This window comes from Budorcas taxicolor, chromosome 9 (assembly GCF_023091745.1).
Source record: "Budorcas taxicolor isolate Tak-1 chromosome 9, Takin1.1, whole genome shotgun sequence".
Taxonomy (NCBI): Eukaryota; Metazoa; Chordata; class Mammalia; order Artiodactyla; family Bovidae; genus Budorcas; species Budorcas taxicolor.
Window position 1 is genome coordinate 83,121,143 of NC_068918.1, and position 21,990 is coordinate 83,143,132.

The 21,990-nt window shown below is 41.4% G+C and overlaps 1 protein-coding gene across 1 annotated transcript in view; it reads right to left on the reverse strand.

Moving 5' to 3' along the window:
* Positions 1-19,729, reverse strand: part of TFB1M (transcription factor B1, mitochondrial) — a 61,626-nt gene extending 41,897 nt beyond the window's left edge. Inside the window, exons 1-3 of the mRNA XM_052645861.1 lie at positions 19,562-19,729; positions 16,258-16,409; positions 558-666 (exon numbers count right to left, since the gene is read on the reverse strand). Of these exons, the coding sequence (XP_052501821.1) occupies positions 558-666; positions 16,258-16,409; positions 19,562-19,694 (394 nt within the window). The 5' untranslated portion in view covers positions 19,695-19,729. The remainder of the gene's footprint in view (positions 1-557; positions 667-16,257; positions 16,410-19,561) is intronic.
* Between the last annotated feature and the right edge of the window lie 2,261 nt (positions 19,730-21,990).

Genomic DNA, 21,990 nt, shown 5'->3' on the forward strand with positions numbered 1-21,990 from the left:
GTGTGGAGCAGCGAGACTCAAGGTCAGCTGTGCAGGCACGCCCAAATCGCTCCTCCAGCTGCACTGAGAGGGGTTTATGGGCAAGAAACACTTCTGTGTGTTCCAAGGAGCTGGCACATAGCAGGTACCCAAAAAACTGTCCACGAATGAAGAGTGCCTTGGAAGGTTACTGAATGTAAAAGACAGAGGAAATAAAGTCAAAAGAAAGGTGGGGGTATGGCTTCGTTCACCAAAACACTATTTTCACCATTTGGAAAACACTTTCTAGTTCATTCCATCTTTATATGGTATCATAAAAATGGCAAGTTTATATGAACAGACCCCAAAATATTTGAAAAATATTAGTATCAGATAAATTTGGATGAAGAGAAAGCAATTTGATTTTTAATTTGGAAGAAAGTGGAAAAGCAGAAAAAATTACAATGCACCTTACCTATTTAATTATCTAATTTTAACATAAGTATATTATAAATATTTATAATGTATGACAAATAATACAAATATTTGTACTAAACAATTACAAAAGAAAATAAGAAAACCAACCCAAAGACACTTACCATCCTCCCACTGTCTTTTGAGACTTTCCGGAAACGCCCTTTCTATCTTAAATGTCAAGACATCTCCATGGACAATTCTCAGTTTTCCAGGTGCTGCATCAGAAAGCATCTAGTTTACAAAAAGGTCAATAAAATGAGCTCATACACTTTAGAGAACAGTGGAATTAATTTTTTTCCCGCCAAATCTGTGCATCATAAATCAATATGAAAAGTCAGAGACTAAGAATGATCACTAATGAACTAGTAGCATGCTGCGTCCACTGCAGCAGACATCCGTGGTGTTCGCCTTTCAACACAGAAGAGTGACTGGGAATGGCGGCAGATAACAGTATAACAATAGCTTATTAACATCACAAATATTGACATAATTTTGACCCTCAGGATGGCTTGTGTTTCGGTATAGATTTAGCAAAAACTGAACTCCTGCGTTTTTAAACTGGAGACTAAGTAGTCTTCCAAGGCAATAGAAATAAAAACAAAAATAAACAAGTGGGATCTAATCAAACTTACAATCTTTTGCACAGCAAAGGAAATCATAAACAAAACAAAAATACAACCTACAGAATGGGAGAAAATATTTCCATACAATGCAACTGACAGGACTTAATCTCCAAAATATACAAACAGCTCACACAACTCAACAATAACAAAAAACCCAATCAAAAATGGGCAGAAAAACTAAATAGACATTTCAACAAAGACAAACAGACGGCCAATAGGCACAAGAAAAGATGCTCAATATTGCTAATCATTAGAGAAACACAAAACTACAATGGGTACCACTTCCCACTGGTCAGAATAGCCATCATTAAGAAGTCCATAAATAACAAATGCTGGAGAGGCTGTGGAGAAAAGGGAACCCTTCTACATAGTTGGTGGGAATGTAAGTTGGTGCAGTCACTGTGGAAAACAGTACAGAGGTACCTAAGAAAATTAAAAACAGAATTACCAAATGATCCAGCAAACCCACTCCTGGACACATACCCAGACAAAACAGTAATTCAAAAAGATACCTGTATGGTCAGGAAGCAACAGTTAGAATTGGACATGGAACAACAGACTGGTTCCAAATAGGAAAAGGAGTATGTCAAGGCCGTATATTGTCACCCTGCTTATTTAACTTATATGCAGAATACATCATGAGAAATGCTGGGCTAGATGAAGCACAAGCTGGAATCAAGATTGACAGGAGAAATATCAATAACCTCAGATATGCAGATAACACTACCCTTATGGCAGAAAGTGAAGAAGAACTAAAGAGCCTCTTGATGAAAGTGAAAGAGGAGAGTGAAAAAGTTGGCTTAAAGCTCAACATTCAGAAAACTAAGATCATGGCATCCAGTCCTATCACTTCATGGCAAATAGATGGGGAAACAGCAGAAAAAATGGCTGACTTTATTTTTCTGGGCTCCAAAATCACTGCAAATGGTCACTGCAGCAAAGAAATTAAAAGACGGTTACTCCTTGGAAGGAAAGTTATGATCAACCTAGACAGCATATTCAAAAACAGAGACATTACTTTGTCAACAAAGGTTTTTCCAGTGATCATGTATGGATGCGAGAGCTGGACTATAAGAAAGCTGAGTGCCGAAGAATTGATGCTTATGAACTGTGGTGTTGGAGAAGACTCTTGAGAGTCCCTTGGATTGCAAGGAGATCCAACCAGTCCATCCTAAAGGAGATCAGTCCTGGGTGTTCATTGGAAGGACTGATGTTGAAGCTGAAACTCCAGTACTTTGGCCACCTGATGCGAAGAGCTGACTCATTTGAAAAGACTCTGATGCTGGGTGGGATTGGGGGCAGGAGGAGAAGGGGAAAACAGAGGATGAGGTGGTTGGATGGCATCACTGACTCAATGGACATGGGTTTGGGTGGACTCTGGGAGCTGGTGATGGACAGGGAGGCCTGGCGTGCTGCAGTTCATGGGGTCACAAAGAATCAGACATGTGAGCAACTGAACTGAACTGAACATGTCCCCTAATGTTTCCAGTGGCATTATTCACAGTACCAAGATGTGAAACAACCTGATGTCCATCAACAAGTGAATGGATAAAAATGTGATACATATGTACAACGGAATACCGTTGTTCAGTCACTAAGTCCGACTCTGTGTGATCCCACTGGCTACAGTCTGCAGGCTCCTCTGTCCATTGGGTTCTCCAGGCAAGAACACCAGAGTAGGCTGACATTTCTTTCTCTACAATGGGATATTACTCAGCTATCAAAAAAGAAGGAACAATGCCATTTGCAGTAACGTGGATGCAACTAGAGAGGCTGCAGCCCATGGGGTCGCTAAGAGACTGAGCGACTTCCTTTTACTTTTCACATCCATGCTTTGGAGAAGGAAATGGCAACCCACTCCAGTATTCTTCCTGGAGAATCCCAGGGACAGAGGAGCCTGGTGGGCTGCCGTCTATGGGGTTGCACAGAGTCGGACACACTGAAGCGACGCAGCAGCAGCAGCGAAATACATCAGAAACAGAAAGGCAAGTATCATATGATATCATATATACATGGAATTTAAAAAACAACACAAATGAATTTATCTATGAAACAGAAACAGAGTCATGGACAAGTCAGAGAACAGACTGCTGGCTGCCAAGGAGGAGGAGGTTCGGGAAGGATCAAGTAGGAGGTTGGGGTTAGCAGATATAAGCTTGTATATATAGGATGAACAAACAAGTTCCTACTATATAGCACTGGAGAAAATGGCAACCCACTCCAGTATTCTTGCCTGGGAAATCCCATGGACAGAGAAGTCTACCAGGCTATAGTTCATGGGGTCACAAAAGAGGCAGATGCGACTTGGTGACCAAACCACCATAAAGCACAGAGACCTATATTCAATGCTCTATGAAAAACCAGAATGGAAAAGCAGAAATCGAAACAGTAAAAGTCAACTATATGTCAATAAAAATACTGATTAACAAATAGAAACGAAAGACATTATAACGAAATACTGAGAATTAGGAGAAATCATATGAAAGATGAATTTAACTAAATCTTTATATCTTAAGTACATACAAAGGATTGATTCTACACAGTACCAAGATCTTTAACTAAACCTGCAAGTAGAGTCAACCCAGCAGAAAAGTTATATGTCACTGCCAAGCTATACGTGGCCCTCTGAGACACTCCTTTGACCAGAGTGCTCCTGAAGTAATTCTGATCCACAGGCACTTTCCTAATGAATTATCCTGCATGTTTTAACAAAAGCTACTTCCTGGCCAATTTCTACCTTCCACTCCCTGTTGTCCTTCCTTTCTTCAGTTTTTCTGAGTAAAAAAGAGAAGTACTTCTTTCCTTTATCTTTTTTCCCCTCCTTCTCATCCACCTTAGCATCACACCTTAAGAATTGCTCTCACAGTACTGAAGTGTTGGCACCTAACTAGAAGGAGCCTTACAGGTAAGCCATCTATAAATGTGCATGTGTTAAGTGCCCCAGACTCAAACAAAACTTGATTCTTGAAGTCCTTAGTAAAAGAACAACAGCCAGATGCAACGTATGAGCTTCTAAAGTTAATATGCAAGAGAGCAAAATCAATGAAAATAAGCACATGTAAAGAACAGTGCGGGGAAGAGACAGTTAGGGTTTTTGTATCGACATGTACACACTGCAATATTTAAAGTGGATAACCACAAGGTCCCCCGATAAAAGTGAAAGTGGAGAGTGAAAAAGTTGGCTTAAAGCTCAACATTCACAAAACGAAGATCATGGCATCTGGTCCCATCACTTCGTGGGAAATAGATGGGGAAACAGTGGAAACAGTGTCAGACTTTATTTTTTTGGGCTCCAAAATCACCGCAGATGGTGAACTGCAGCCATGAAATTAACAGACGCTTACTCCTTGGAAGAAAAGTTATGACCAACCTAGACAGCATATTGAAAAGCAGAGACATTACTTTGCCAACAAAGGTCCGTCTAGTCAAGGCTATGGTTTTTCCAGTGGTCATGTATGGATGTGAGAGTTGGACTGTGAAGAAATCTGAGCACCGAAGAATTGATGCTTTTGAACTGCGGTGTTGGAGAAGACTCTTGAGAGTCCCTTGGACTGCAAGGAGATCCAACCAGCCCATTCTGAAGGAGATCAGCCCTGTGATTTCTTTGGAAGGAATGATGCTAAAGCTGAAACTCTAGTAGTTTGGCCACCTCATGGGAAGAGTTGACTCACTGGAAAAGACTCTGATGCTGGGAGGGATTGGGGGCAGGAGGAGAAGGGGACAACAGAGGATGAGATGGCTGGATGGCATCACGGACTCGATGGATGCGAGTCTGAGTGAACTCCGGGAGCTGGTGATGGACAGGGAGGCCTGGCGTGCTGCGATTCATGGGGTCGCAAAGAGTCGGACACGACTGAGCGACTGAACTGACTGACTGTACAGCACAAGGAACTCTGCTCAATGTACTGGCAGCCTGGATGCGAGGGGAAAATGGATACATGTATATATGTATGTATGGCTGAGTCCCTTTGCTATCTACCTGAAACTATTACAACATTGTTATTGGCTATTCTACAATATAAAATAAAAAGTTTAAAAAAAAAGTAGGTTACAAAAGGAAGAAAGGAAGAGGTGACCCTCTTCCCACATTAAATCTCAGTTCAGGGAACTCAGAGAACTTTGGCTTCAATTCAAGGAACTTTTGCCCTTAGCATCCCCCGGATCTTCTTCTCTAGCTCAAGTAAAGCTGAATTCTCTATCCTAACTCTCCTCTGACTAATTCAGGCGACTAAGGAAGAATGAAAGCACCATCACAAAGCCACGGAGGAGACATGGACCAAGGCGCCTAGCTGTAGCTCACTCACACCTCTGGGTCAACAATGTGCCTTACACACACTTCTTTATAGCGCTGTGTACTACAATCATGTATATACAGGTTTCTTTCCCCTATAACAACAGAGGCCCCTTAAGGGCTCTGTTTCTTATCTACTTTAATATCCCCTGCGGCTGCAATAGTACACAGTAGGTCCTTTATATGTATTTGACAAGTGAATGAATAAGTGAATGATCAAATGGCATTCAGTTTTCTATGAAGCTGGAAAACTCCTCTCCTAGCCTATACTATTTGGGGGCCCCTAAAATTTGAAAGGTTCAGAAACTTGCAAAGATTTATTTCACTGATAAGTCAGTTATACATGTAATGTTGGAGAAACACGTAGCTGAAATGCATATGCTGATTAGAGGCTAAGCATTTTAAGTTATGGGAATCATCTAGTTTGATCTGTTTAGCCATGGTAGTTTAGCAAAAATAATTGTGTACCTCTGATATTAATGTACTTATGGATTATTTTAAGTTTCCATGATTTGCTAAAACTTAATCTGATGAGTTCCAGACAAACTTAGAAAATATAATAACTTAGACACAGTACAAAAAAAGGGAGATCCCTCTCTATAGGACAGGCTTTTACCATATAAAAATTTTATTTAATGACAGCATTTCCAATGAAGAACATTAAATTTTCTTCTGTAATTATGCTTCACATAATTAAAACAAAACAAATAAGCATACCAAAAACAAAGAGGGAGAATTAAAAGCTTGTTTCACAATGTCAATATATAGAAAGTAATGAAGTAATTAGTAATTAAGGCTAAAATAAAACAATGTAAGTTTGGCTCTGTGGCATTAATTTACATGCTCTGATAACTTTAACCATGTTTGAAATATTATTTTCCACCTTTACACACACAGCTACATATCAGGAAACTGGTAAAAATACACATTTACCTTCCTTTCCCAAGTTTAAAGTGCTAGTTTTTTGGATTCCCCTTCTGGCTTATGTGTCAGTCAATGACACACCAAGTCCTCCTGTTCTTTAAGAGGTCTACTTTTTCCAGGACAACTCTGCAGCTCGAGCTTTCCCCTTCCCACTCCCCACTGCAGAAGGAATGAATGCTGCTGTTCACAGCTTTATGTGAAGGCCCTGAGCAATTATGGAGGCCAAAAAATAAAAAAGTTGTACAAACAGAAATGACAGTATAATTATGGACAGCAGCCATTCCAACACCTGATGATAATCAGCAATGACACAGAAAGACCTCACAACCAAACCCTAACAGAAGAAATGTCTGCATTATCATAACGATATTCGGGGAATGACAAAAGGGCGGAACAGATCGCTATTACAGCCCTTCAGGAACAACACTGGCGCCTGTTACCCCTCAGAACTCTGGGAGTGTTGCCTCATATTGACCTCAGAGGCACCGACAACCTATGCAGGCACTAATGGCAGCCAGATGAGTATTTTTACAGACACTCCAATTGTTCTACCATTTTCAATCCTGTGTTTTTCCAAAACGAGTCATAAGCAAGCTTTGAGTAAAAAGCATTCATTAAATAAGGCTGCAAAAGAAGAAAACCAAACTGTGATAAAGGAAGCATACAAAGTATGTAGATTGTGAGAGCTTTACATTGTACCAATCCTAGAGATGTTAGATCCTGAAGCCAACATACTGAACTATATCATTTTTACTCAGTGTTGGAAGTAATTACAGCCAGTTTCCAAGAGAGAACATGTGCTTTTCTGGTATTAAGTTCTATAAAGGGTACAAGAAAGAAATAGAGAATGTCTTTGATAAAACCAAGAAAACAAATGCAGAAGTGTTCTTCACAGTCACCTAAAAATCTCTCTCCTCTTACAAGTACTTAGTGAATGCTGTCCCGCATGTGTGTGTCACGGGGTTGGGGGGGGGCGGCGGTGGGTGGTGGTGGAGGGGAAGCTATGGTCTTAACTAGGTAGTTTGCTGGTGATCTAATTTGATGAGGAAAGAATCTGTGCAATTTCCAGAACCTATGCTCATTTATAAATCCCTTCAGTGCAAAAAACTAACAGCCATTTTATATGTTTTACACCACCTTCTCATGGTGACTTCCCTGGTGGCTCGGACGGTAAAGCGTCTGCCTACAATGCAGGAGACCCAGGTTCGATCCCTGGGTCGGATTGATCTTTCCAGGCAATACTCTTGCCTGGAAAATCCCATGGATAGAGGAGTGTGGTAGGCTACCATCCATGGGCTTGCAAAGAATCCGACATGACTGAGCGACTTCACTTTCACTTTTTCCTGGTGAGGGGCTCATGACAGCCAACACTGTACAGTGGGCTAAGCAGCAATTACACAGCCCAGTCATATTACCTTCTTTCTAACCTGCCACATACTGACTTTCATACATGGGGTTCTCGAGGCAAGAATACTGAAGTGATTTGCCACTCCCTTCACCAGTGGGCCACGTTTTTTAAGAATTCTCCACCATGACCCGTCTGTGTTAGGAGGCCCTGTATGGCATGGCTTATAACCTCATTGAGTTACACAAGGCTATGATCGATGTGACCATTTTGGTTAGCTTTCTGTGACTGTGGTTTTCATTTTGGAGGTAGTGGGATTGTACTTCTTGCTGCTTCTGTCTGCCCTCTGATGGATGAGGATAAAAGACTTGTACAAGCTTCCTGAGGGACTGGCTGTGAGGAAAACTGGGTCTTGCTCTGGCGGGCAGGGCCATGCTCGCTAAATCTTTAATTTTCTGCTGATGGGTGGGGCTGTGCACCCTGCCTTTGGAGGCAGTCCAGTTCTAGAGCCTACAGGCTCTATGGTAGGGCTAAAGGTGACCTCCAAAAGGACTTATGCCAATGCGTACCTCCCAGGACGGCTTCTGCCAGTGCTCCTGCTGACCCGTGCCTCCACAGGAGACCCTCACTCACTCACAGGCAGGTCCAGCTCAGTCTCTCACGGGGTCAACTGCTCCTTTCTCCTGGGACCCAGTGTGCACAAGGTTTTGAATGCACCCTCCAAGAGTCTGTTTTCCCTAGTCCTGTGGAAGTTCTATAATCAAATCCCATAGACCTGCAAAGTCAGATTCCCTGGGGAGGCCCATTCTCTCTGCCAGATTCCCAGGTTGGGAAGCCTGATGTGGGGCCTAGAACATTTGCAACAGTCTAAGAACTTCTTTGGTATTATTGTTCTCCAGTTTGTGGGTTGGAGGTTCATAAAAATGTAAGGAGGTTATAACAAAAACCACCCCCCAAAAAAAGAAATGCAAGAAGACAAAAGTGGTTATATGAGATAGCTTTACAAATAGCTGAGAAGAGAAAGGCAAAGGAGAAAGGGAAATGTATATTCAACTGAATGCAGAGTTCCAGAGAATAACAAGGAGAGATAAGAAAGCCTTCCTCAGCAATCAATGCAAAGAAATAGAGAAAACAACAGAATGGAAAAGACTAGAGATCTCTTCAAGAGAATCGGAGATACCAAGGAATGTTTCACGAAAAGATGGGCACAACGAAGGACAGAAACAGTATGGCTCTAACAAAAGCAGAAGATATTAAAGACAAGGAGGCAAGAATACACAGGAGAACTATACAATAAAGGTCTTAATGACCCAGATAACCATGATGGTGTGATCACTTACCTAGAGTCAGACATCCTGGAGTGTGAAGTTAAGTAACCCTTAGGAAGCATTACTACAAACAAAGCTAGTGGAAGTGACAGAATTCCAATTGAGCTATTTCAAATCCTAAAAGATGATGCTGTTTAAGTGCTGCACTCAATATGCCAGCAAGTTTGGAAAACTGAGAGGTGGTGCTGGAGAAGGAAACGGCAACCCACTCCAGTCTTACTGCCTGGAAAATCCCATGGAGAGCCGAGCCTGGTGGGCTACAGTCCACCACGGGGATGCAAAGAGTTGCACATGACTAAGAGACTGAGCACAGCAGTGGCCACAGGACTGGAAAAGGCCGGCTTTCATTCCAATCCCAAAAAGGCAATGCCGAAGAATGCTCAAACTACCACACCACCACACTCATTTCACATGGCAGCAAGGTCATCCTCAAAATCCTTCAAGCCAGACTTCAACAGTACATGAACCCAGACCTTCCAGATGTACAAGCTTGATTTAGAAAAGGCAGAGGTGCCAGAGATCAAACTGCCAACATCCACTGGATCATAGAGAAAGCAAGGGAATTCCAGAAAAATATCTAATTCTGCTTCACTGACTACACTAAAGCCTTTGACTGTGTGGATCACAAACTGTGGAAAGTTCTTAAAGAGATGGGAATACCAGACCACCTTACCTGCCTCCTGAGAAATCTGTATGCAGGTCAAAAAGCAACAGTTAGAACTGGACAGGGAATAATGGATTGATTCAAAATTAGGAAAGACGTACATCAAAGCTGTCTATGGTCACCCTGCTTATTTACCTTTTATGCAAAGTATATCATGTGAACTGTCAGGTGGATGAATCACAGGCTGGAATTAAGACTGCCTGGAAAGATACCAATAACCTCAGATATGCAAAACCACCCTTACAGCAGAAAGCAAAGAGGAACTAAAGAGCCTCTTGATGAAAGTGTAAGAGAAGAATGAAAAAGCTGGCTTAAAACTCAACATTCAAAAAACAAAGATCATGGCATCCAGTCCCATCATTTCATGGCGAACAGATGGGGGAAAAAGAGGAAATGGGCAATTTTATTTCTTGGGCTCCAAAATGACTGCAGCCATGAAATTAAAAAGATGCTTGTTCCTTGGAAGAAAAGCTATGACAAACCTAGAAAGCATATTAAAAAGCAGAGACAACATTTTGCTGACAAAGGTCCATATAGTCAAAGCTATGTTATCTTCCAGTTGTCATGTACATATGAGAGAGTTGGACCATAAAGAAGACTGAGCACAGAAGAACTGAATTTTTTTCAAACTACAGTGCTGGAGAAGACTCTTGAGAGTCCCCTGGACAGCAAGGATATCAAACCAGTCAATCCTAAAGGAAATCAAGCCTGAATATTCACTGAAAGACAGATACTGAAGCTCCAATACTTTGGTCATCTGATGCGAAGAGGTGACACTGGAAAAGATCCTGATGCTAGGAAAGATTGGGGGCAGGAGGAGAAGGGGATGACAGAGGATGAGACGGTTGGATGCCATCACTGAGTCACAGACATGAGCTTGGGCAAACTCTGGGAGATAGTGAAGGACAAGGAAGCCTGGAGTGCTGCAGTTCATGGGGTCGCAAAGAGTTAGACACAACTGAGTGACTAAACAACAAACAATAAGAACAGGTACAGCAGAAACCCACTCAGACTCATCAAGGGATTAGATATTTGATTTAATAAATTTTCTATTCAACCCGGGGTTTTCCTTGGTGGTTCACATGTTAAGAATCTGCCTGCAGTGCAGGAGACCCAGGTTCAATCCCTGTGGGAAGATCCCCTGGAGTAGGTAATGGCAACCCACCCCAGAATTCCTAACTGGAGAACTCCATGAACAGAGGAGCCTGGTGGGCTACAGTCCACTGGTCACTTAGAGTCAGACACGACTGAGCAACTAAGACTTTTTCTATTCAACCAATGTAACTCCTTTAATTGTCAACATTTCTTAAAAATAATGTCTATAACGGACTTTTGGACTCAGAGGGAGAGGCAGAGGGTGGGATGATATGGGAGAATGGCATTCTATCATGTATACTATCATGTAAGAATTGAATTGCTAGTCTATGTCTGACGCAGGATACAGCATGCTTGGGGCTGGTGCATGGGGATGACCCACAGAGATGTTATGGGGAGGGAGGTGGGAGGGGGGTTCATGTTTGGGAACACATGTAAGAATTAAAGATTTTAAAATTAAAAAAATAAAAAACTTTATACTAAAAAAAAAAAAAAAAGAAAAGAAAAGGAGCATTTCTCTAAAAAAAAATAAAATAAAATAAACTTACAGGTATAAATTTCTAAACTATATTGCACAATTCTCTTCCTAAACTAAGAACAATGAACCCAATTTCAGTCTTTTCTTGATGACTTGGATCACTGTTGACTGTAGAGCAATGGCCTCAATAGCTATGGATCCTTCCCTATTGTGCTTTTGCTTCTTGTAGCTCTTCTGCCACAGTAATAACTGTTACTTCTTGCTGTAGTCAGTGGGTCTGCTTCCAGCATTCTCTGTACTTACTTGCAGTGGACTAGGAGATCACTTTGTCTGTGAATCAGCTTTTGCTAACTGGTTGAGTGTTGCCCATGTTATGATTAGCTGTGGTCATAACCGCATCAAGTAAGTTACATGTGTAAGTATGTAGTCATCACAACAGGAAGTCCTATTTAAAATCTGCTAGAAAGAATTTCAAACATTTACTATCTCGGATTAAAAACAGGTCCTGTTGTTAGGATGACTAGATTACTTTATATCTCCCTTTGCAAGAGGATGGGGAAGGGGAAGAATTATAAGAGCAACCATTTCTTGACTACAGGCAACAGACCAATCTCTTTTCATAAATTTCTATCCTTGTAATAACCACAAAAGAAAACTAACATTCCCATGTTGCAGATGAGAAATCGGAAGCTAAAAAAAGGTTCAAAGGCAAGCCCAGGGTCACAAAGCTAGTAAGTGCCATACATGATATCTGAAAACCAATCTATTTGATTCCCAATCCCACAAAGTCTACATTGCCTATCAAGTAGAAATACTCACTGTTTACCTAATAGAATTCCAGAGGCAATACTAACAATACTCGATGCCTTACTATCTCCAAAATTTCATGAAATAAATACCTTAATGGTTAAGAATCCTAGAGCTTCTTACTCTGGTCAAGATGTAATAAAGGAGACAGACCAGTTACACTCTTTCACTTTAAACATGAAATAGCCAAAAACGCTGAGGCAGTACTCAGATGCTGGACAACAAGCAGTGCAGGAAAACTTGCAGATCCAGGAAGCTCTCACTGGCCCATCAGCAAGAAACATGAAGAAAAGAACACCAAGGCACATCACGATGAAAAGACTCAAAGCCAATGATATAGAAAAAATCGTCAGCTATAAAAAGGGACACATTCAAGTCAGTTCTAATGAGGTGGATGAACCTAGAGCCTATTATACAGAGTGAAGTAAGTCAGAAAGAGAAAAACAAGTATCAGATACTAATGCACATATATGGAATCTAGAAAGACAGTACTGATGAACCTGTTTGCAGGCGGCAAAGGAGACACAGACACAGAGAACACACTTACAGACACAGACGTAGGAAGGAAGGAGAGGGTAAGACGTATGGAGAGAGTAACATGGAAACACACATCACCGTATGTAAAATACACAGCCAACAGGAATTTGCTGTATGACTGAGGGAACTCAGACTGGGGCTCTATAACAACCTAGGGAGGTAGGATGGAGAGGGAGGTGCAAGAGGTAGGCGACACACGTATACCTATGGCTGATTCATGCTGATGTTTGGCAGAAACCGACATAATACTATAAAGCAATTATCCTTCAATTACAAATAAAATTATAAAAAAAGAAAAAAATCATAAAAACAGCCCAAGGAAAAAGACAGAAGCAAAGAATGACAGATTTGTCAGAAACAACAGAAGTAATAAGATAGCAGAGCAACATCTTAAGAGCACTGGAGAAAAGCCCCAAAACCTGACGGCATGCTTTTAAACACATTTAAACCATAACAATCCTATGAACAAACTGAGGCACAGTGAGAGTTACCTGCCCAGTCATATAAATAGTAAATGGTAGAGCCAGACATCAAACACAGGCCATTTGACGCTGAGTCTGTTCTTTATTACAAAAATCACACTACAATGCTTTCACGTATTAAACACGTTTTCTTACATTAGTGAATAGTGAAGTTGTTCAGTCGTGTCCAACTCTTCGCAGCCCCATGGACTGTAGCCTGCCAGGCTCCTCTGACCATAGGATTTTCCAGGCAAGGATACTGGAGTGGGTTGCCATTTCCTTCTCCAGGGGGTCTTCCCGACCCAGGGATTGAACCCAGGTCTCCCACACTGCAGGCAGTCTCTTTACATCTGAGCCACCAGGGAAGCCTTTCTTACATCACAACATGCTAATAGTGAAAAACCTGTATGTTATCACTATGTTCTTTCCCTAGGCTGCCTCGTGATAATATTTTAAGAACTTGAATTAAGCTACAAATGACATACTTCCAGGTAGCAGACATTTTATAAATTATTACAATTTCTTTAAAAAGTAATTTTATTAGCTTAGATATCACTAAAATGGAATCCTTAAAATAGACCACTCTTTCTGCCTTTACTCAGTTTTATGATTAATTTAGCACCCCTAAAAGAACGTGGTTTTACATATCGAAACATTCTTTACAAGAAAAAGAAGTCTATTTGATATTTTAGTACCCAACATTTCTTTTTAAGGCAAATTCCTTTCCTGCATATGCGACACTAAAAATTAATTTTACTTCTTCTACAAAAAAAGAAGTCAAATATACACTTCCTGCACAGCAAGTTACCTTGAAATCAACCTTCATATTTAGGGGAAAAAAGCACAGAACTTTGATAATTAAGGATACCCAATTATTTGGTTTCACCATTAAGTAACACATTTATTTAATGAGCTAATTAGATATCTACAAAGAGTCAACCTTTCTATCTCCATGTGAAACATTACCAAACACCTGGTATGCGCCAGGCACTCTTAGGCACTGTAGAGATACAGCAGGGAACGAAACAGACAGAAACACCTGCCTTCATGGCACTTACATTCCAGAGGGGTGAAGAAGCGTTAAGCTGCTCAGCGGTGTCTGACTCTTTGCAACTCTGTGGACTGTAGCCAAACCAGGCTTCTCTGTCCATGGGGTTTTCCAGGCAAGAATTCTGGAGAGGGGAGCCATTCCCTTCTCCAGAGGATCTTTCCTACCCAGGGATTGAACCCTGGTCTCCTGCATTGTCAGGAGGATTCTTTACTGTCTGAGCCACCAGGGAAGACCTCAAAGATGTGAGACTGACAACAAGTAAGAACACACAGTGTGTCAGATGATAATAAATCTCACGAGACAAATAAAACAAGGCAGAAGTCAGGCGTGCAGGGATACGGGAGGGGCAGTGAAGAGAGTGTGGCTGTCTGTTGGTATGTCTTTAAAACATCTTTCGTTGAGATCAGAGAGGAGGATATGTTAATTAAGCTGGTGATGTGAAATATGATTCACTTGCCTGCCTAATAAGAAAGAATTACACGTAATAGAGGGTGAGATTCAGGGTTAAGACATCCCTTTAAGGGGAAAAGAAGTCAGAAGAGTCTTCTCTATGCCAGCAGACACCCTAGATGAATAAACCTGCAGGGAACTGTGTAATGTTATTCAGTTTCTTTTTATCATCTTATGCTCCCACCAAAAATAACACTGTTACAACTTCCACCTCCAACTGATACACCATTCTGGAAAGAAACTGGTTCAGAGCAAAAATCACTATTAAATTCCATATTTAATCAAGGAATATTGCACCATATAATAATCCCCAAATAAAGTTATAAATCTGAAACCAATTCTATCAAGGCTGGCAAAATTAGGTTGAACTAAATATATAATTTTTTTAAAGCATAAAGGCTGGATATAGCAAAATAATGAGAAGAAAACGCACTGGGTTTCTAAAAATATCCAGAGGCATAAACACAAGCTCTAGATTTTCTCAAATTTTCTCAAACTGTTCCTGCAGAAATTAAACATTTATCCATTAATACACATACAAGTTTTAGAATGTACTAATTTTAAACTGATTTGTCCTCCTATATGAAAATAACAATGTAGCTAATTTTATTATTCTGTTGGACTCACTTAATAAATTGCTACTCTTATGAACCAAAGGCTAAGGGCTCTTTTAAAGTTTCAGAATTACAGAGGAATCAAACAAAGGCCTTTAAGCCATTAGGTGTAAGTGCCCCCCATGAAGAATCCCTTTATAAGATCCCTTATATAATCTGTTCCACTATATTATACTATTTTAAAAATTTAAGTTTCTCCTCATTTTTAAATCCATCTGCCTCCTTCAATTCTTACCTGTTTTAGTTCTCTTCTAGAGAAGACCAAAACAAACTGATCCTCCCCACAGCTTTGGAGAGGCAGCTATGAATCCCCTCACTCAAGGCTTCTCTTCCACTGAAGTACAACCAGTTTCTTCAAACACTTCTCATAGGACATCAGCTACTGTTTTAAAGATATATTTATCATTTCATTCCAGCTTCCCAGGTGGCTCAGTGGGAAACAAATTGCCTGTCAATGTAGGAGACTCAGGTTTGATCCCTGGGTCAGGAAGATTTCCTGGAGAAGGAAATGGCAACCCACTCCAGTATTCTTGCCTGGGAAATCCCATGGACAGAGCAGCCTAGTAGGCTATAGTCCATGGGGTTGCAAAAAAGTTGGACATGACTTAGTGACTAAAGAACAACAATGATCATTTTATTCAAACCTCATTTTAAACCTGTGGCACAACTTAATTTCTTCACTTAAAAAATCCTTATACAAATGCCTAAGCTTAACAATTACTTTCTGTCAATGAGACGTGTATCTTCTCTATCTTGTGCTTGTAGCAATGATTTTCTGAATTTAAAGGAGGTTCTCAGAAGCCATGCCAGTAACTTAGACACTGTTAGCATTTCTTAGTTTTATTTATTTTTGAAGGAATGGGGTACCATGGCATGCACAGCTATTAGTAGCCAAAAAAGCTTGCTTAGCATCAATGCATAAAGCTGGTTTATTAAAGCTGCAGCCAACAATTCATGTGAGGATGGTGGTTAGAAATGCAGATTCCTAGACCACTCCTGGACCACTGTAATCAGAATCTCTGGAATGAAGCCTGGTGAACTGCAGTTTGAGGAGCAAACTGTAGAAGTCTTATTTACCCTGAGGTTTAAGAATCGTGGCCTGAAGATTTAAACTGGGTTTTTACCTCCTAAGTAAGATACTTTCAGCAACTCACCTGTAATCCAGGAATAAATCGACTATCCTTTTCAACCACCAGAAGTTCAGCAACACCGGCATTGAGAATGGATCTTGTGATTCCCCCAGGCCCAGGGCCCACTTCATATACATAAGCATTTGTCAGATGGCCAGCTTTCCTTACAATTTTATCTAGAGAAAAGAAAGTCTGAATCGATTACCTTGGCAAATGTCAACATATGGAATTCAAAATGAAAAATAATCTATACAAATTCTTATCAGCATTACTCAACCAACTAATCTTTTATACATAGTATTTATCAGATTATTTAACTCGGCCTAAACCAACAGTCTACCATATAACTATTGAATTCTACCAGACCCTTAATAAAAATAGGATTACCGTGACAAATTTCCTTAACTTAAATAAACATGACAAGGGTTCAATCTCTGGGTTGGGAAGATCCCCTGGGGAAGGCAATGGCAACCCATGCCAGTATTCTTGCCTGGAGAATCCCATGGACAGTGGAGCCTGGCGGACTACAGTCCACGGGATTGTGGAGTCGGACACGACTGAGTGCACCTGCACAAAAGCATGCGCACACATGGTATTTTCCACCTGTTTCTCTGCCACACCAATCAATATAAGAAGTGATGGAAAAACACAAACCACTTCTCTACAGTTGTTGAATATCAATTATGTGAATAAGCAAGGCGAGCTTCACATTCAGAATTTCCAATGTTGCGAGTTAGAAATTCAGAAGCAGAAAGTGCTGGCAGTATTCACTTTTATCTACAGACATCTAGCTGGTGGTTAACGTGGCAATGGTACCAAGTTCCTAGCTAATAGGACCTGCAGAAATTGAGATTCTTGGTTATTTTTAGGAAAAAGTTAAATTTAGCAGTGACGGTTTTTTGAGCTTTGCAAACATGTAAGTTGATATGAGAAAATTAACTTTTTAATCAACCTAAGTTAGCAGACCTTAAGAAAGCACGGAAAAGCACATTACTGAGGATTTATTGCAACCAACCCTCTGGAAAAACAAAACAGACTAATCTTATTGCCTGAGATATTAAAATCCAAGCAACTGGGCCTCTTGGGATGGTGGAAATTCAGCCACTGAAAACAGACTAGCACTTTACACTGTTCACTGATAGTGTACAGTCTCATTTTTGCTTGTTACTGATAAGCTACCTTTGTAGGCTTAGAGGCAAAAGCAATCGCTCAATTATCCAAGAATAGTTTTCTCTTCAATGGGTGCCAGGAGAAAACGAGCATACCCTGACCATGTTACAGGTGTTTAACACGCTTTCTCACAGCAAATCCTTACATTAACGAAGAACTGTGCTGTGTGTGCTGTGCTAAGTCACTTCAGTAGCACCTGATTCTGCGATCCCATGGACTGCAGCCCACCAGGCTCCTCTGACCCTGGACTTTTCCAGGCAAGAATACTGGAGTGCGTTGCCATTCCCTTCTCCAGGGGATCTTCCCGACCCAGGGATTGAACCCATGTCTCTATATATAAAGTCTCCTGATTTGGCAGGCAGGTGCTTTACCAGTAACACCACCTGTGAAGCCCTAACTTAAGAATTACTAGCCCATTTTAACTTCTCTGAACTTTCCAGTTTCTTCATCTAGTATTTTGAGTGAAGTTACCTGGAAAACAAATGGACACCAGCTCAGGCATAAGTTCTAAAAGCCAATCCTTTCTCTACTAAAGAGCACTGCCTCTCAGAGGGAACAGAGAGGCTGCCTTTAGCACAGGTATTACAGAGTGATTTTAATAGTCTCTCTCTCTTTTTTAAATGGAAAGCTATGACAGTAGATAGGACAGTCTTTTCACCTTAAACTTTTCAGAAACATTCAAGCACAAATGGATATCAAAGAGCACTGTCAATTCACTATGTCTGGGGTTCCACCTTGCTCTGTTCACACCTGAGCTTCTCACCTCACACAAGTTCCTTATTTGTCTTCATTTTACCACACAGTATCTAGATTCTGGAATTGATTCCTGAAGGTGACTAAGGATTCACATGAGAAAGGACATGTGAAGGATTTTTTTTCAATATAAAGATCTCTATTTTCAGTCCTGGGAACGGTGCTTTATATCTAGAATGCAGCTAATGACTACCTGAAATGGCTGGCTCTAGTTACTATTCAGTCACGTCTGACTCTGACACCCCATGGACTGCAGCAGGCCAGGCTTCCCTATCCATCACCAACTCCCAGAGCCTATTCAAACTCCATTGAGTCGGTGATGCCATCCAACCATCTCAAGACCAAAGAATTTTCGAGGTGGATGACCTTTTAATGCTCACATGGTAGAGCTCTCATCCAATTAAATAAGAAAACTGAAAACAGGTTAAGTTTTTTTACCGTGTTACCCATCGCTATTGGCCTGCCCACACTGCTACTTTACCTTCACGAAATAAAACCACCCATCCCTGCTGTTGGACTGTACTTCACAACTTTCAAAATGTGATTTACCGACTTAGTTTCTTAAGAAGGGCCAAACAGAATGAAATATCAAAACCTCAGAAATGTTACGTACTCCAACTGTGAACTGCCATATTTCTAATAATCTTTTTCTTGCAGTATCATCTTTCAGAAAGACCAGCACGAAGAAACGGTGGTAGAGGTTAAACGACTATATACATTTGCAAAATGCATCCAACTGTGCTCTTCAAACAGGTTAATTTTATTGTATCTAAATTTCACTTCATAAAACTTGACTTAGGGAGTGGGAAAGCAAACTGACTAAAATGTAAGCTCCTTGGGGACAGACTTGGCCTTGTTCATTCACTCTCATATCCCACTTCAGCTCTAGCACAAAGGGGCTGGTTTCATGAGTGTTTATAGAATGAATATCTGCACCGTCTAGGGTGAGATTCAACAAGTAAACGTTTAAATATCGAACGCCATGAAATGAATACTCATCCGACCTGTTATCGGTAAAGTCCCTGCAAGTTTAACTGCATAAAAAGCCAAACCAGTCAGCACGTGCATGTATTCCTTATTGGTAACACACCAAGATTCGAATTCCACAAGCGCCTTTCAGGAGACGCGAAGCCTTCCAAAGCTAGTGTTTGCTCGGCGTCCACACAGCCTGCCTTCCAAAGCCCACGGCAAATGCCCCTGAACAAACGAGACACTCTACACACCCCCTGGGCGGTGGGGCTCCAGAGTTCTCTCAGGGCAAAGCGGCAGAAGGATCTGACCTACGGCCACCGCACACCGTTGTGTCTGAACCGCGTCGCCTGCCCGCAGGGTCAGCGCGAAACCCCCCCCGACCCCACTCCCCCAGGGACGCGAGGGAGACGCCGGGGGAACACTGATAAGCCACCTGTCAGCCTCAAGTCCAGAAGAAAATTCTGGGATAGCTGCTTCACGGCTTGCAGTCTAAACAACTTAATGATTTCTCGAATCGTGGGCAACGGCGGGAGACGGAAAGTGCCGAGCGTCCTGGAGGAAGCCATGAACCCCGGCCTGGCAGTACAGGTCTCACGCCGGACTTTCCTCCAAGGCGCCTCAAGAGAAGGCAGGGGGAGGAGCCTGGGAGAACTATGGCCCACCTCCGAGCCTACTTGATTGGTTAGACGTACTCCGCCGGAAGTGAAGGACGCGAACAGGAAATCCAGGGGCACACAAAGCGCATGCTCCCCGTCCTGTTAAGTGCGGTGCAGGCTGGGTACCCGCTCCGTGTTCGCACGCGAGGTGGGCCGTGGCCGGAGCGATAGCCGGGCGGGGAGAGGCGGGGCCTGGGCCTGAGCGAGGAGGGACGGACCCAAGGATTGGTGAATGAAGTTCACCTGGTGGAGGAATTTTTTTTTGCGTTTGACTCCAAAGTGAAAGTCGCTTAGTCGTATCCGACTCTTTGCGACCCCAGGGACTATACAGTCCATGGAATTCTCCAGGCCAGAATACTGGAGTGGGTAGCTGTTCCCTTCTCCAGGGAATCTTCCCAACCCCGGCATCGAACCCAGATCTTCCGCATGGCGGGGGGATTCCTAACCAGCTGAGCCACAGGGAAGCCCCACCTGGCGGATGGGCGGTCCTAAAAGCGCCTCTGTGGAGCGTTGCGGGATAGCAGGTTGATAACCGCAAAACTGTTGATTGCTAACAATTCTCTTATGGTGGATGTTTTTAGAACCTTAGCACAGCAGGTGTGGCATAGCAGGTTTCTAACTTCTCTTAGCCTTATTGTTATTTTTTAAAAATCTGCTAAGTGAACGTAATATTTGCTTTAAAATTATGGCACTGAGAGAGGTCGTCTGGTGTGTAAATCCAGAACGTAGTTCAAGTGCATGATATTTGGTAAAGCCGCTATCAAAGATGGTCGTTACTGCTATAATTACTTGCAGGTGAATGCGGCCCAGGGGGTTAAACGATATCAGCATATATGCTAGAGAGCCAGAATCGAACCCAGCTCCTTTCCTTCAAAATGTAATCAGTGAGAAAAGCCGCTTTGTTTAGCGCTTTAGGCTTTGGGAAGCGTTTTCTTGTATTTATCAAATACTTGGTTATACCACTTTTCTAAAGATTTTGTTTCCTCCACCCTAAACAGAAGCTAGTAATATTTATCCTATTCTTGAAAGTCTAGCCTGTTGACATAGGTGTTCATTCACAGGTTATATTTATTGTTTTATTTATTCCTCACAACAGTCCTATGTGGCGAGATTATCATCCTTAGTTTGTTGTTTTAGTCGCTGGGGCATGTCTGATTCTTCTGTGACCCCATGGACTGTAAGCCTCCAGGATCCTCTGTCCATGAGATTCCCCAGGCAAGAATACTGGAATGGGTTGACATTTCCTTCTCCAGAGGATCTTTCTGACCCAGGGATCCAACCTACCTCTCCTGTATTGGCAGGTGTATTCTTTGCCACTGAGCCAACCCATCCTTATCCTTACTGTGAAGAAATAGAGGGAGATGAGGTCATTTGACTTAGAAGACTTTAATCTGAGTTCTTTCTTTTCTGAGTTCCAATTTTGGCCACACCCCTCAAGTATTAGATTATTTTAAAGTTAATTAATGTATGTTCCTTTTAATTTTTATAATGCTATTTAATATATAGATTCTGAATCTTGACTATAAACTTGTTTACCATTTTCATATGACTAACTAAAATACAATTTAGTAAATACATATCTATAGCTATAAAACCAGAACAAATGGTGCGTGATGTTAAATTACTGATCTTAATGCAGACTGGCAGAATTCTTTTATTTAAAGTTCAGCTTACCAAATATTATAGTGTGCCATGTAATGATTGAATTTTCTCATCAGTTTTCTGGATCCAAACTACCACCAAATCTTCATTCAGAGTTTTTGCCATTGTGGCTTGCCTTTCTCTTGGAGTAACATGAAAGGTATACTTTAAGTCAGCCTGTAGCTGTTTTCATTAGCTTAGAAACAAAGTTCAAATTACTTGACAGTAATACCGGCATGTTTCATTGAATACACTAAATCCTTTGACTATATGGATCACAACAAACTGGAAAATTCTTCAAGAGATGGGAATACCAGACACCTTACCTGTCTCTTGAGAAACTTGTATGCATGGCAAGAAGCAGCAGTGAGAACCAAACATGGAATGACAGACTGGTTCAAAATTGGGAAAGAAGTACGTTAAGGCTATATATTGTCACTCTGTTAATTTAACTGATGTGCAGAATACATCTTGAGAAATGCTGGGCTGAATGACTCACAATCTGGGATTAAGATTTCTGGGAGAAGCATCGACAACCTCAGATATGCAGATGACACTACTCTGA